This window comes from Melospiza georgiana, chromosome 17, assembly GCF_028018845.1.
Source record: "Melospiza georgiana isolate bMelGeo1 chromosome 17, bMelGeo1.pri, whole genome shotgun sequence".
Classification (NCBI taxonomy): domain Eukaryota; kingdom Metazoa; phylum Chordata; class Aves; order Passeriformes; family Passerellidae; genus Melospiza; species Melospiza georgiana.
Window position 1 is genome coordinate 251,304 of NC_080446.1, and position 16,002 is coordinate 267,305.

General features: G+C 39.0%; 1 protein-coding gene across 2 annotated transcripts in view; it reads right to left on the reverse strand.

The window, feature by feature from the left end:
- The window catches only part of PREX1 (phosphatidylinositol-3,4,5-trisphosphate dependent Rac exchange factor 1), a 117,599-nt gene that overhangs the window by 36,168 nt on the left and 65,429 nt on the right, over positions 1 to 16,002 (reverse strand). For both annotated transcript variants that reach the window (XM_058036047.1, XM_058036048.1), the window contains exons 6-14: positions 14,668 to 14,829; positions 14,130 to 14,263; positions 10,288 to 10,403; positions 9,185 to 9,334; positions 8,011 to 8,158; positions 7,036 to 7,136; positions 6,488 to 6,591; positions 5,757 to 5,806; positions 1,610 to 1,685 (exon numbers count right to left, since the gene is read on the reverse strand). In XM_058036047.1, coding sequence (XP_057892030.1) covers positions 1,610 to 1,685; positions 5,757 to 5,806; positions 6,488 to 6,591; positions 7,036 to 7,136; positions 8,011 to 8,158; positions 9,185 to 9,334; positions 10,288 to 10,403; positions 14,130 to 14,263; positions 14,668 to 14,829 — 1,041 coding nt within the window. The remainder of the gene's footprint in view (positions 1 to 1,609; positions 1,686 to 5,756; positions 5,807 to 6,487; positions 6,592 to 7,035; positions 7,137 to 8,010; positions 8,159 to 9,184; positions 9,335 to 10,287; positions 10,404 to 14,129; positions 14,264 to 14,667; positions 14,830 to 16,002) is intronic.

The window sequence follows — 16,002 nt, forward strand, 5'->3', positions numbered from 1 at the left end:
AAATAGTGCTGCTAAAAATCAGAAGGCCCCAGTGGTCTTACAAAGATTGTTAACACTGGTCCCTTGATGCGAGATGAGCAAAGGGACATGGGGAATCTGGTGTCTGCTATCTCAGTGAGAGCAGCTGCTCAGCTCATTCCATCAGGGAGGGCACCTGCTGCTTTGGCAACAGGAGCAATTTCAGTGTATTACTTTCACTCCTATTAAACAAGAAGCTGTATCCTACACCAGTATTACACCTTTTGTCCCCTCTATCTGAAGAATTAGATACCCGAAACCTTTCACAGCAGCTGCAGGCTAGTGTACTGACTTTGTTTTTTAGCAAAAACAAAGTGTTTCAAGCACACTCTGATCTTGCTAGCAGCACATCAGTCCAACTTCAAAAGCCACTAAGGACAGCAGTAGTTATTTGTCAAGCAAATGCTGGCAAACACCATCACTATGGTGTATCAGCATTATTTAAAGACAGGACAGAACAGGATCAGCTCTGGCCAATCCACAGCACCACTAGCTTTTGTTAAAGAGGCTGATAGCAAAAAAGATACAATATTCACAAATTAAGAACTAAATACTGTTGTCTTGGTAGAAAAGGCATCAAGGCAGTTCTGAAAGAACTGCATGACCATGTAATCACACAAGAAAATAGCTTTAAGAAACCAAAAGTTTAACTTTTATTATGAACTAATTTCAAGTCTTCACAAGTCTTCTCTCATTTTCAACATCCTGTCATGAGACAACGCTTAACACTCCCATTGTGTTATTTTATGGGATAAATGGATAGTTTATTTTACAGAGACTGGGATTTAAAAATCCCAATTTACTATTTCAACTGTAAATAAACTGGAGAAGAAATGCCTTCTAATATTACCATCTTAAACCTTTAGCAGTCTATGTTTGTTCTAGGCAACAAAAGCTTTGCATAGGAGGGTCTAAACTAGACTTGGCTACTCCTATGAAGTTAACTTGGCCTCAGAACATTCCCCTAGCAAAACAGCATTCTCTAATTAGAAAATACAGCTTTAGTTTATTCAGCTCGCTAAGTACTTCTAAATGTTATGTAGGTATTTGTCCAAATACAATAAAGGCAGTAACGAAAATCTTCAGAAAATAGAGCCATTTACAATGATCAGTCTTGACAAAATGTGTCTGGACCTTTTCATACAGAAACTAGATGTGAAACTTGATACACTAGTTTTGACGTGCTAACTTAGGTTTATTCCATACAGTCTCTCCATTTGAGTCATCAGAATTACAGAAACAGTTTACAGTCAGTACCACAGTGAAGAAGCATGTCCAGAGCGCATTACTATTACTCTTATTACTATTGCCACCATTAAATTATTATTACTGCTGTCTAGTTTTGGTAATGATGTGATGTCTAAAGCCCTAATCATGGTGGCTGGTTGCTTTGCGATGTGTAAACCCAGCAATTAAGATTGTCTCAGACCAAGACTGTTGATAGCTCCCTGAGAGGAGGAAAGAAAGCAGATGCACACAGATAAAAGCAGCTACCAAACCACTTTTAAATTTTCCACTGATAAATTGAAAAAGGAAAGTTTTAGGATTATGAAGTATTTCTTAGCAGAGAGTATCTTAAAACTTTTCTTACCTGTGCAATAAGCCAGTCCACTAGTTTACTTGCAGGGATTACTGATTTGTATGTCTTTAGGTGGTAGTCACGGTCTCTAATTAAGAAAAAAGAATTCAGGGAAAATCAGGACAAAAAGATATACATTTCTTTTACACTCTAAACCTATATATACTATTTTGACCTACTACTAATTAGCCATATTTTCTCTGTAGAAAGTTTTAAACTTCTCTAGCAGCTTGAATTAGGAAGATACTTCAGATCAACACAAAGCAGTGTTACTTAAAATTTCTCTAGATGTTGTTTCAAGCCATCTTCAGGGAGCTCACATTTCCACCAGAGGCAACCAGAAGATTCTTTTCACAGATGTCCTAAGCTGCTGCTGTAACTCAGGTTAGAATACTGCCACCAGCAGTCCCACTAAAAATCACACTTTTCTGGCTGGAAATCATCCAAAATCCATTGATGTCCAGCTTATATCTTTTGGCTCAGTACCAGTCCCATCTATAAGCTTCAATAATACTTTTCTAACATTTACCTATTAATATATTCATAGACAGGGACTCTACACATTCCCTCTGTGCCTCCTTTCTGTGAGGCTCCTGGAATTAGGCAGCTTTTAGTCTATTCTGCCAAGAGAGATTTTACACACTTGTTCAGATTTCACTTCCTTTAGTAAAATAACACGTAATCGCCAGACATAAATATAATATGCAATATCCTTTAATGGAATTAGATCATTTCAGTCATGTAAATAAGAAGGGTTGTGTTTAGTTCTTGTAACACAACTGGCATCAGCTCACACCCGGCCCTTGCAGAGAGCAGCACTGTTCCTTCAAGAAGAAAAAGGAACCCTATTGTAACTTGATGCTTTTTGCATTTTCCTTCCATTTCTCTTCTCAAAGACATGGAGATCATTGATGGTTTTTCCCTTTTGTGAAGTATTTCTAAAGAATTTTGATACAAATACAAGAGGCAGAAGTGGCTCACGACATTGGGCTCTAACACCTTTCACCTCCAAGGTCACTGGATTTAATCCAGTTTGGAAAATCATAAAAGCAATTTCAAGGCTGTTTACTGGCCCATGTGAACTAAGTTTCATGGTCTTGATACAGTTCCTAGTTCCACATCACAAAAGCCATTACCACAATTAATTTGCATTAATTGCCTCCCTCTCATTGAGAGTCTCAGTAGAGAGGCCAAATGTTGAACGGGTATGAAGAATTAATTCCTCTCTCACCCTTGGGGTGGTCCTTGTATTTGAAGCTTGAGCTCAACTGGCATGACTGTAGAAGGAAGCACAGCCACTGAGGCTGTGTTACAGTCTGGATGGATCTATGAGGCAGGCCAAGACAAGACTTTATTCTTCAGTTCTGTCAAATCAGCCTCTTACATTACCACCACACTATCTGAATCTGCCTTTTCCCTAAAAATAGAATATCCAAACACCATCTAAAACCTGTCCTACCCAAACCTGTTCCTTTTACTAATTATCTAGAGATACAAGTATGTTGTGACTGGCTTTTGTAAATAAATGCAGCAGAAATGCAGAATGCAGGGTGTGAGAAATTAGAAAGAAAAGTGGGACTTCAAGAACTTGGGAAAAAACCAACAAAACATGACAGCATTTCCAGTAATGTATCCTCAGAAAAAAAAGCTCTCCTCATAGTGCTTACACACAGTTTTCAACTTGTCTCCCAGTAATGCGCTAAACACAGCACAAATCTGTAGGAGTTTTCTGGGCAGATTTCCCCTCTCACACTCTCATCTTGAGAAAGTGTACTTTTGAAATGTCACCACAATAAAGGACAACATTAAAATATTGAGCACTAATGAGTAGGGGGTTCCAGATGAGAAGTAACTCTCAAAACTTTCCCAGTGATGCTGACAGTTTTGATAAGTTGCCATCAATCTTGGTCCAAGACCCAGTCTTTCCCTGCTTGCAGGTCATGTTGGTCAAAATCAACTTTAATTCACTCTCTTTTCTCACCATTTCAATCTACCCTGAACAGGAGCACAACATGAAAGACAGATCATTATCCAGAACCATGAACTTCAGGTGAATAGCCAAATATAGAGGTGGGAGCCACTGAAATTCTGGCAGAACCTTGCTGCCTTACAGAAACTAGAGGAATAGAATATTCTTCACAGGGTCTAGCCAGCAATGCACTGACATATTGTCCATCACATACATAAGTGGGAATAAGTTCTTTCACCTCACAACTTCCCAGAAGTGCATCAGAGATACATTCAGAATTTTCAAAATGTTTTACTTCTTATACTTCAATCCCCAAAGTAGCATGATTTATTTCCAGTGGTGTACATCATGTCATAGTGACAGGGTGTCAAGATTTAACTTGAGGAAAAACATAAAGGCAAAGATTACTAGAAACTCCAAGGCTTCCAGGGAATAAAACTAAATAGAATTGTATCTCAAGGTTGTCAATAAAACAGTTTTGAATCCGTGATTCCTTCAGATCCCTGTGGCACATGTACCTGCTACTCCAAGCTGCTTTGCCAATTTTCTAGAAGGAAGGTTGCACCAGAAAAGGCAGCATGAGTGAAGGGATCAGCAGTCCTAAGATGCTAGATAAAGCAGTGATCCAAAGGCACAGCACAAAGCAATGGCAACGAACTCGGCAAAAGCTATCTTCCTTAGGCTAAGGTGAGGCTTGTCAGAGGAAAGAAGTCATGATAAGAAGACAAAACAAGGACAGCCTGAGAGATTAGGTTTTCTAACACAGCTATAAAAGGAAGAAGGAATAAGAAAGAGAAAAGGCAGGAAGAAGAGCCTGAACATACTGAGAATCAAGTCCATTCAGAAGGATCCTAAATCTTCAGAGAGTCTGGTACCTTTCGTTGATTATACACAGTTTGTGTTCACAATGTCACTAGCACAGATCAATCCTGATATGAGAAGCTATCCTAATAGCTTCTCCAGCTGGAAAGCTATTACAAAAATAGCACATCGATAAAACACCACAAGATGGGCCTAGGGGAGTTATTTTGTCGCTATTGATTCCCTAAAGCATTAGAGTAGGTCCACTTCAGTTTGTGGGTACCCTGAGTTCAGGGGCATTTTTTGAACTTCACATCCCATCATTTCTACTCTGCATATGAATTGCCATCTTCAGGGTGAAATGTTCACTTGCAAATACACATGTGCATCTATAGAATCATTTTGTCTGTTACTGGCAGCATCATGCTTTCCTGCTCTCTCCACACCTTTTGGGCTAAGTGAAATCTGTGCCATTGTAGAACAGTTATTCTGGGAAAAAATCCAGAGTTCTAATGATGCAAATTTATTACTTATAAACTGTAACTATCATTGCAGCTCCTTTTAGCATGACAGTGGCCTCTCTCAGTGAAAATTCAGTTGTACAACTCGTAGACAAGAGGTCAGTTTTGCTGAATTTGGGAATCCAGCCATCTCCACTAGACATATTTTCTTTCTCATCAGTTTTTTATTTGTAAAAAATTAAGTTCTTCTAAGTGAAAATGCCTAATCTTCCATGCAGTTGTAGAACAACTACAGAGTTCAGGGTGGTTTCCAGTATAGGCCAGAAATGTTCATCTGATGTCACAGTAAGGTGAACAACATCTGAAAATCATCTCCTGGGCTCTGGGAAGTTACCTAGCATTTGCAGACTACCTCAATTATTCAGCAGTTATTTATACAGAGCCAAGTTCTTAAGATTCCACACAAAACTTTCAGGGTTTCTTTCAAATTACAGCTTCAGCTTTTATTCTGCTTCAGACTGGCTTTTGCTTGTTTAGGGTGCTCTGAATGACAGAATCCTAGCAGCATACTGGAATCTGTTTACATCACTTCAGCATCTGTTGGCATTTTCTATAACCCAAATAATACAGTAACTACAATCCCCACCACATGGGGCACCACATCTGCCATGAATCAGAGCCACTGTAACCATACCCAGCTGCTCACTCTCCCTGAATCCCCAGTTCCAACATCCTCTAGCAGCAGCACTGCAACTATAGCTGTGGAGCACTGCAACTATAAGCTGTGGAGATGCAAGGGCAGTAAAAGAGCCAAGAAAATTCAGAAAATTATTGCTTATAGTAAGAAACAATAAAGATTTCAATAGTAAGGTCATATTTTTAACAAAGCCAGATAATAAATACAAAGGGATCACAAAGGGGAGCTTACTTGACCACTGGAGTATACAGGCAGTGCAGTCGGCAGTACAGCCTCACTCCCTGAAGAATGGAAGAAGCAGAGTATTAGCAGCTTTTTCCTTTTCAAAGAAACACTGACTAGCTAATGCTAACAAAACCTGGACACTGATGTCTCTACTCAGCTGGAATTTTCTATTTATTAGTATTGATATTCAAAACAGCTCCTTTAGTCTCTCTGTCAAACATCCTTCCTTCCTTCCTGGCTTTCAACAGCAAGAAATCTGTTTTTACCTCTAATCACCTCCATTCCAACATTTTCTCCATTAATCCTTCCTCATAATTAACCCATTAACCAATGTCCATAAGAAAAAAAACAAATTTATTAAAAGGTATGCGGACAAATATGGCATCAACAGAACTCATTTGACAAACAGTTATTAAGAACAGTTAAATATTGATCTTTTCTATCCCCCTGAACCATAATGCCCAGATCTGCAGCAGATGTGTTACCACCTAGTGTTTTAAAACATTTTGTTACTCAACTGGAATTGCAATCAGCAGTCTTGGGTGCAGTCACAATTGTATTGGTGTTCATTGCTAAACTCTGCTTCCTCTCCCTAATGTGAATGTCTCCTCTGGCATTAGGATGGACAGCTCAAAACAACACAGATCAACAGCAATGGCAATCTCCCATACAGCAGGTCAATGACATTCAGAGGGAGAGCAAATCACAAGGATCCAACTAAGAATGATAAAGCAAACCTTGGACACGATGTCTTCCAATTCACTTCTTGGCTTGTATGTTCCATCGTCATAGCGAAATCTGTACATCACCTGTTCATTCTTAAACTGGTGCTTATCTGAAACTAAAATATCAGCATGACAATTTAAATTGTCTTTTGTCCCCGCCATGTTCTTTATAGGCCAGTTGGTAAAAACTGGATTTTTAAAATTTTACATCAGATTCAGTTTACGTAAGTCTTTGGAAACAGTCCTAGTGAAGGGAACTGGGAACATCTGACCTTTCTCAATGAGTTTTGAACAAGATGTTGCAAATTCCCACAATAGCATTCATAGCACTTACAGCCATTTTTCCAGTTGCACAAAACCCTGCGACTCCAAAAGCAGAAGCATGCTGGTGGCAGGAAATTAATCCCAAAAAGCCCTAAACATTTTGAGGATGTGATGGGTATGGCAGCAAAAAGCATTTCAACATCATGTGAACAGTTTCACTAAGTTTTCTACCCTTATTTCCAGGGCATTACTGAAATCTGGAAATCTGGTTTCTTTTTATGATATGGCACACTCACCATGATGAATGATTCCATTTTCCAAGAGTGCCTGTCCCAGGTTGACCCCTTCCTCTGGTTTGCTTATCTCTCCAATTTCAGTGAGCCAGGATACAAACTCGCTGCAAAGGGGAGCAGAACACACAAACTTAGTTCCAAGTGGCAGCAGGCACTTGCCTCTGTGAGTCATCAGCCAATCACAGGAGACTTTCCTTGGAGCAAGTGTGAAAACTGTTGTAAGGAATGGTACCTCTACCCAGTGGCTTCATTTCCTACATTCCTGGAGGAAATGCTCTGTAGAAGATTTAGCCTCTTCCCATCATTGCCCTAAGCTCACTGACAGTGTGCACACAAAAGGAAAGATGACACAGCTGTATCTATAAGGATAATGCAAATCCTCATCTTATGGACCCAAGATGTCCACAGAGTCTCTTCTGCTTCCTCGCATGTCATCCTTCAGAATTAGTTTGTCATTATTTTGTAATATCTAGCTGAATCAAAGAGGTTTTTTCCAGCCAATGAAGCCCTACACTTCTAACAAACATATCAGGTCATATGATGCACAAAATTTCATTGGTGCCTGCTACACTGACAAACAAGAAACTTCTATATACAATCCTGAGGCTTGGACAGTTCACTGGATTTAAGTATCACCTGGAAAGCATTTGCTTGTATACCAAAGAGAGTCCAGGTTAGGCCACCCACAGCCTGGAGCTTGTGGGAGTTTAAGGTAGTTTTCTTACTCCTTCTGATGATCTGAAGTAGCTATTATGACTTACTGTAAAACAGAGTGAGCTGCCACACTATTCAGCCTGGGTATGGTGTGAAATAAAAATCAATTATTATTTTTTAATAAATCATGACTGTAATGGGGCTTATGGTCCTTGTAATTAAGCTGCATCAAAGCACATCTGATCTGTGTCACAATGACATTCCCAGAAATTCTAGAGTCCATTAACTGATGTGAAAGACCTTTTCAATTCAAATACCACTTACTTGCCAAGAAAGCACTTGGGAACAGTACTTAATTTTCTTCTCCTATCTTTGATAAGGTTCACTTTCTTGCTCATCATCATTTGGTACAGCTTCTCTCCTTTCTCTGCAATCATGACATATGCATCCCTCTCCATTCCCAGTTTCAAACCTGGAATAGAAAGCAGAAACTCCTTCAGATCTTTAAGATCAAACAAAATGTTTCCTTGAAGTCAAAAGCTGAGGCCAAACAGCAAAAAATTGCAGAAACACAAAAATTTTATTGACTTATTTTCCATTTAAAGGGGAAATTACATATTTTTTTTATCTGTGTACAAAACAGTCATTGTTAAGTTTAGTACCACTAAGATGCAGCTTTTCTTCCACATTTTAAAAAGCAGCTTTAAACTTATGGTTATATCATACCACACAAAACAGAATGGTTTACAGAACATGAAGAAAGTCCAAAGCAAGATGAGCATGGGTCAGGGCAATCCCAAGCACAAATACAGGCTGGGAGAATGAATTGAAAGCAGCCCTGGAGAGAAACACTTATAGGTGCAGGTGGATGAAAAGCTGGACATGACCCAGCCACATGCACTGCCACACAGAAATCCCCCCCGTGGGCTGGCTGATTCACCAGTGTGAGCAGCAGGGGAGGGGGGTTCTCTTTAGATTTGCAAATCGCTTTAGGAGGACAGCATTCGCAAAAACTGTTTTGGTGCTGTAGATGCTTTATGTGTTCTAGCCTGAACATGTCATTTTCTGGATATGTTACTCTAGAACTTGCAAATCTGGGCAACTCTGGAGTCCAAAAGAGACACAGATTTTAGACACCTCCAAGACTAGCTTGAGAACAGGCAGCCTGAAGTGGCCATGCCTAATTTTAGTGGAGATCGACATTAGGCAGAATTTAAGTGATCACTGTAAAGCTAGAGAAATGGAGAGCTGTACATTTTTTAGGAAGAGAAGTTTATCCTAACTGCTTTATGGTAAGATACTGCAATGAATCAAGAACCTTCTGTGACCTCAGAGCTGTTTCCTAGCTTTTGGAAAACATTAAGGACAGATTTTCATTTTCTCCGTGGAAGAAAATGTGTATCCTTTTTTCTTTCTTTCTTTCTGTGTATATGCACATTTGTCCTACATTTGTCCTACAAGATCATTCAGTGCAGTACAAAATACATCATCCACTTACTCTCCCTCTGCTCCCTTTCCTTGATTATAGCATCCAGCCACTTCTGTTTATCCTCGGCAGTCTTGGCCATACAGACAAACCACTTGTTTTTGGCTGTGTTGTGAATCTTCCAGCCATTTGTCACCGTGTAGCCATTGCTGTGGTAATCTGCTGCAAAAAGTCCAAGCACAAAGCACACAGTGAGCAGGAAGCCTGCTCCTTAAACCAAACCAGTGTGGGACACCTTCAGTAAAATAATCTTCTTTGAAGACCTTGATTCCTGAGGTGTTCCTTACTGACTGCCCATGGAATCAGCTGTACTTACCACTCTGGAAGTACAAGTATCAACAGGCTGTTCAAACTGACTGAATGCTTCAGTCCCAAGTGTGACACTTGCTGATTTCACCTCAGAAGAACTAAAGTCTTTTAAATACAAGGCCATCAGTGGAAGAGTCTATGATGTTTGTTCATGGTATTTGTTCTGAATTTTCTGGGGATACACTATCTTCCTGCACTGTAAGGATTTCTGTCCCACAACATGGAAACTCTTTATGTATCAACTGTTTAAAGGACATAACACTAATTCCTGGCTTATTACAATAGGGGCAGTGGTGGTGTGGCCTTTATGGATGGAATCAGAATCCCACCCGGTCTTCCTGGCTGTGTCAGGATACAAGAATCCTAACAGAACTGTCATTCCCGTATTTTGCTCATGGTCACATTCCATGCTACTAATTTGAATACTAACACTAATATTTAGTAGCATTCTAAATGAGAAGAAGAGCCATAAATTATGTTATTTTAGCTGTAATGGCTTACATTGTAAAAAAAAAAAAAGGACGAAAAGAAGACAGAAGTAACTTTTATTAAATTAACTTGGATTGGGACCAAAAATAGATAAACTTTGGGAAAACATACTCTTAATAAGGTTATTTCAGAAGGAAGGACTAGTGCCTGAAAGCATTTCCAGTCTTTCAAACACATAAGTTGGTCCTATAACGACGGTGCTACAAGTTCCATAAATTCAGATTTTGCTAAAAGAGGTAGACAAGTACTTTTGCACTACCTTCCAACACAAGAGCTGAACTTCCTGTGTTCTTAAAAGACAATATTTAGTAACTTACCTGTTCCATCTTCCACATTCTCTACTTCCATGACTTCTGTATTTATTCGGCCCCTGAAGATATAAAGGGACCCGTTGATTGACTTTGTCCTTTTAGATGCTTTTTTCCCAGTAACTCTGCAATTAGGATGAAAACTGTTATAACACATAAGCAAATGGTCTAACATATATATGAATAAATCAATCTGAGATATGACTATTACAGCAGGATTTCAATATAGTGACTGGTGGTATCTGACCATACCTCTGATGTTAAATAATTGGAATACTCATTCAGATTTCCAAAATAGGTGTGTACCAGTGTTAGTATAGCAATAACAAGCTTGTTTTTCCAGATTATGTGAAGATGGGGGTAGCTTCAAGATGTACCTTCTTGATGACTGACTGAAATACATGTCCATGAACAGCACATGGCCTTGGGATGACAACTGCAGCATCACTGACTACATTACATTTGACTCCTCTGTTTGCCTAAAGCTGTGATCATTTTGTGGAATGCACCAAACTTCAAATATGAAACAAACAATGTAAAGAGGCCACTGGCACGTGTGTTACATGCTTTTGTAGGGAAAATTCTGCTGGGGCAATTTTGCACCCAAATTTACATCATCCATAAGCTTTATAGTGTCTCTGTTGAATTCAGGAAAGCACTTTTCATTACCAGTCATCGTGACAGTGTTCACAGGGGTTCTTGGATGAGGCAAGAGATAAGAATGTTGACTCTATGTTCAGAAGGCTTGATTTATTATTTTATTATATACATATATATATTACATTATTACAATACTAAAAAGAATAGAAGCAAAGGTTTCCTCTCAGAAGCTAGCTAAGAATAGAATAGAAAAAAATGATAACAAAAGGCAGTTCTCTCGGACTCTGTTTGAGATAGCTCGGTTCTTGACTGGTCATTAATTATAAACATTCAAAATGGGCCAATCACAGATCGACCTGTTGCATTCCACAGCAGCAGATAATCATTGTTTACATTTTGTTGCTGAAACTTCTCAGCTTCAGCAGGAAAAATCTTAAGAAAGGATTTTCACAAAAAGATGTCTGCGACAAGTTATGTTCTCTTTTTTATGGCTAAAATGGGTTTAAAACTATCCAAGTAACACCTGTTGTGTTTTACTATCCAAGAATAACCCTGCTACGCAAGCCAAAACACAACTGGTAATAAATGGTCATTAAGAGATGGCAGATGTCCAAATTCCAGTCAGTGAAGGCTCTGCTGCGGCAATTTGCCAGTACTTCGTAGGATTCAAAAAGTATTGCAGTAAAAATCAGCTGAGGAAAAAATTTCTTGTTAGAGGGAAATACCTATGGTATTTCTATGGTAAAATTGAGGTGAGGTTAGAATCACCCATTTTTTCAGAACATTTTTTTCTTTTACAACTACCTTTAGAAACAGACATTTGGTGATGACTACGTATTTACATCCAATCAGACTGACAGGGACTGTGATCTTGAAGCTCTTGGATCCTTTCCTAAAGACGACTCCTCAAGTCAAAAGAAAACCTGTCCTGGAAGCCCTAGGGAAAGCCTTCAACTGTTCAGCCTATTTCCCTACATGAAACACACTGTTCCTGACATCAGGATTCAATTTATACAGCAGTCTACAATCCTGCTAAAACTAAAAAACAATACTCAGCTCTGAAAATCTATGTCATCAGTTTGACAGACTTCCCTACATTTCTGCAAAAGGAGCTATTGCAGAACTAAAATCACAGATCTAGTTCTGATTCTAAACACATCTTACACTGGGTTTGACAATCCTACTCCTAATTTATGTTATTGTGAAAAAATATGATGTCCAGATTGGCATGCTGCATTATTGACTACTTATCAAAGACTAAGCCCTGAATTCTGACTGCATTCTTAAATCAAGAAATACTCCACTGCTTTCTACAAGTTAGCACAACACAATGAGATGAAAACTAAGTCGCTTAATCTCAAATTAGGAACAGACAGAGACAGTTTCTTAATGGGGTTTCAGTATTTTTTAAGGTGTGTCCCACCAACATGTTAATTATTTGAGAGCAGCTGGCCAAATGGACACACCAACACAAAGGAAAAGACACTCATTTCCATTGTAGACTAATTATAAATTGCAGCAAGACAGCAGAAATATCCAAAATTAAGGCAGCTCAGTGATCAAAATATATCTTGTACATTAGGCAACTTCCAGCAGACTTAATGAAATATTATGCTTTTTAGTGGAAATCGGATTCTCAACATCCCATCAGTTTGAGTTACATTGTCAGACAAAGGTAAACAATACCAACCCCTCGAGAAATCCAAATGTTATAGCAGGTTCCTCCAAAATTAAGCCAAACTACAGAGGAGCTTGGTAATGTCTCCTGTATAAAAAGAAACTTCTGCTTAAAGGGCACTAGAAACATTTTGTTTTCAAAATCTTAGTGTTCCAGGAAAACTGTCTGGACAGTGCTGGAGTTAGGCTAACCTCAACTACAAACTGGCTAGAAAAACAGCTTCTAAGAGCTCTGAAGTAGTAGAAGATTAGTATCAAATTAACTGGGCTTTTTAAATGAATGGTTTCTGTTAAAAAACACATACATTTCTGAACTCTGTTTCATACAGAATTTTGGACTCTGGTAAACCTGGTAAAGGGTCCAAGTGAAGTGTTTCCTCTCCTATGCATCATTTCAGAGTCAGAATGCTTCAGGTAGATAACATTTTAAGTATTTTAAGTCTTTTAGATTTAATGGTGCAATTTTTTAAAGTTTAAACATCTATATCTCATCTAATTTTGAATGTAGGCATCACCTAATAATTTGTATTTAGGTTGTATAAATTCAGTATTATAAATTATAAAAACACAAAAAAATCTGAACATTACTGAAATTAGCTTTCACAGCTTAATGGTTTCAAAATTTCCCGGGGGGGGGGGGGGGGGGGGGGAGCAAGAAAGAAGAAGAAAAAAAAAAGATAAAAAGACACAAATTTTGAGAAATTAGAATTTTATTTGGAGAGAATACTGGTTTTACAAAATATCTGATTGGGTTGGCTGTTCTATTTGGCCATCACCAGTAAGAAAGTATAACTTGAAGCAGGAGGATTGTATTACAGGAAAGGGAGGTAGAAAAGAAGGGAGTGCAGAAAATGCACTGTAAATTCAGAACAGACCAAGACATGAGAATGAGACTGGGGCTGTGAAGGTGAAAAGCTCAGGAACAGAAATACCATATAATTGCTGCTGAAGCAAGTTGCCTTCTACTCTGCCAATGCTATTTTAATTACAAGCAGCAGGTTTGAACAATACTTAAGGTTTATCAGATGGGATGATGCAAAAAAAAATTACCAGGATAGGAAAGAAGGACAACAAACAGAGCACATGGGCTGTAAATACTGACAGCAACAGCCAAATCTTTATCTCTTTCCCACTCCCCTGGGCCCTGCAACTATTTTATGTTTGCTTAGTCTTCCACTTTCCCCTATCTTGGCTTTTTAGCATTTTCCACATCACCCTCTTATGCTTAGCATAACTTCACAATATAAGCTGGCACCTTCACATTATTCCTGGAGATGCAGCTGCCCTCGGAAGCTTTCTGTCTGTAAGAACTCACCCTGAGCTTTAGCTGCACTGTTTTAATTCCTCTTTGGTCTGTACACTTCTCAAAGGGGCGCTCTGATACTGCCTGGGATATTTATCCTACCACATAGTGATTTCTCTCTCCTATTGCCTAAATGATAGAACTAGCCATGAACAGAGGAAATTTCCACCTGTGACAGTCCCACAGAAGCAACAGAGAATACAGTGAATGATCAGTAAATGATCACAGCTTCCACCTACAAGTCTTCCGAAGGGTATACAGAGAGACTCACCTTGATTTCCTCTTGCAATAGACCAGGAGATTATCAAATAGAAAGAACATTCTCTCCTGGATGTTTCCTGCTGATATTTTTAACAAAGTCCCTTGCAGCAAGAGCTGTGTGCAAATATCTGTCAGATTTGACCCCTGAAACATAAAAAAGAAATTAACTTTCCTTTATGAGTGCACAATGTACATCTTTTACTAACACGCCCTTATTTTATCTGCCATTAAACTGAAATAACTGATGCACTCATAAGGATTTCACCCAGATCTATTTGCCTTTCAAGTGAGATCTACCCATCAGAAATGTCAGCTCCAATCTAGCTCTAACACCTTCCTTTCTTTCATAATCTTCTTGTTCTGCTACAATTTAGCACCAGCCTGCACACACAAATACACTTTAAATTCCAAATTCCTCTGTGTGATGCTGCCCACACCTTCAAGAGTGTTTACACATCACAAAAGAAACAGAAATCCCTGTGCGCAACATGAGTCATTAAACCACGCAGTGAACAGCCTCCAGGGAGCTTGCTGGTCCTGCATCCTACCTCCCATCCTTCGATGTGGGACTGCAACTGTTCAAGAGCTTCCAGTTTCTCCATCTGTCTCTTGGTCTCGTTGATATTTGTACAGACTGTCTTCATTGCCTGCAATGCATTCTGGACAGCTGGGTGATCAGGATGCTTGGAGGGAGTCCTCTTAGCTAATTCCTTATTAAAAAAAAAAAAAAAAGAGAAAACATGGAAACTGAGAAGTGGTTCATGGAAAGGTCTGAGCATTAGCAAGCAATCCTACAAGAAAATGCCAGAACCATTGCAAAACTAAAGAGAATTTGGAGGCATTTTACTGCAGATGCTGTTCTCTATTCTTCATGTGTACAGGGTTAATATGAATGTTAAATGTTATGTTATGCTGTTAAATAAATGAGGCAATTGCTCATGTTAAATATTAAGAGAGCTACATTAACAGAGCTCAAGTATGTTTTGCTGTGTCAGATATGTTTACTTTGTATGTTTAGAAGGCTGGGGCATGTGTCCTGACATCAAGACAAACAACACCTGGGCTCTGAAGTAGTCCATAAGAGTCTCTGCTTCACTTGTGTCAAAGCATAACAGCCCAGTTAAGCCCTGTCCACTGAAAAACAGCAGAGGCAAAACTCAGAACCTGACAGTATTTGGCAAAAGGGGCAACCACTGTCAACTCACAATTAATCATTTTTTTTAGACCAATAGTATTTCATAGTCAGCCACATTTGAATAAGAATACATTAAAGAAATCTAAAATATGGCTGGTAATTTAACCTTCATACATAATATGGTGTTTAAGACTGAAATACTTAACTTCCTCACTATCTTTTGCCCCAATGTATTATTTGGTTGTTTAAAAGTCCTGTGCTGCTGAATTGCATCATTCTGCACGAGACACAAGAATGAATTTGAATACAGCCAGAGAGCCTGCCCAGTACTGTGATCTGGAGCTAGACTGCTTCCACCCATCTGTGATTTACAGAGTAAAAGATGCACAGGAAAAGGAGGCTTACTGCTACAAATGTCAGTTGATATCAAAATGAAATTCCCTGTGGAAGTCTTTACTTTTGCTGAAAGTGAGGCAAGAAAAGTAAATGTGCAAAAAGCAAAGGCAGGAGACAGGTGTTACACTTTGGTGACCCTAGCCTCTGTGATTGCAAAACAGATTACTCTCACTAAAAATCAGTGAAGTTCTGCAGCTGCAGTGTCACCCATACTGCACTGGGAACAGGTATGTACACACTAGCACTGTCTAAACATCCCATTCAGAAATATCCCCAAAACACAGAGAAAGACCGCTTCATTCACAGCACGCCCTGCTGCAACAAACAGCATCTTCCCCATTCCAGTCACACC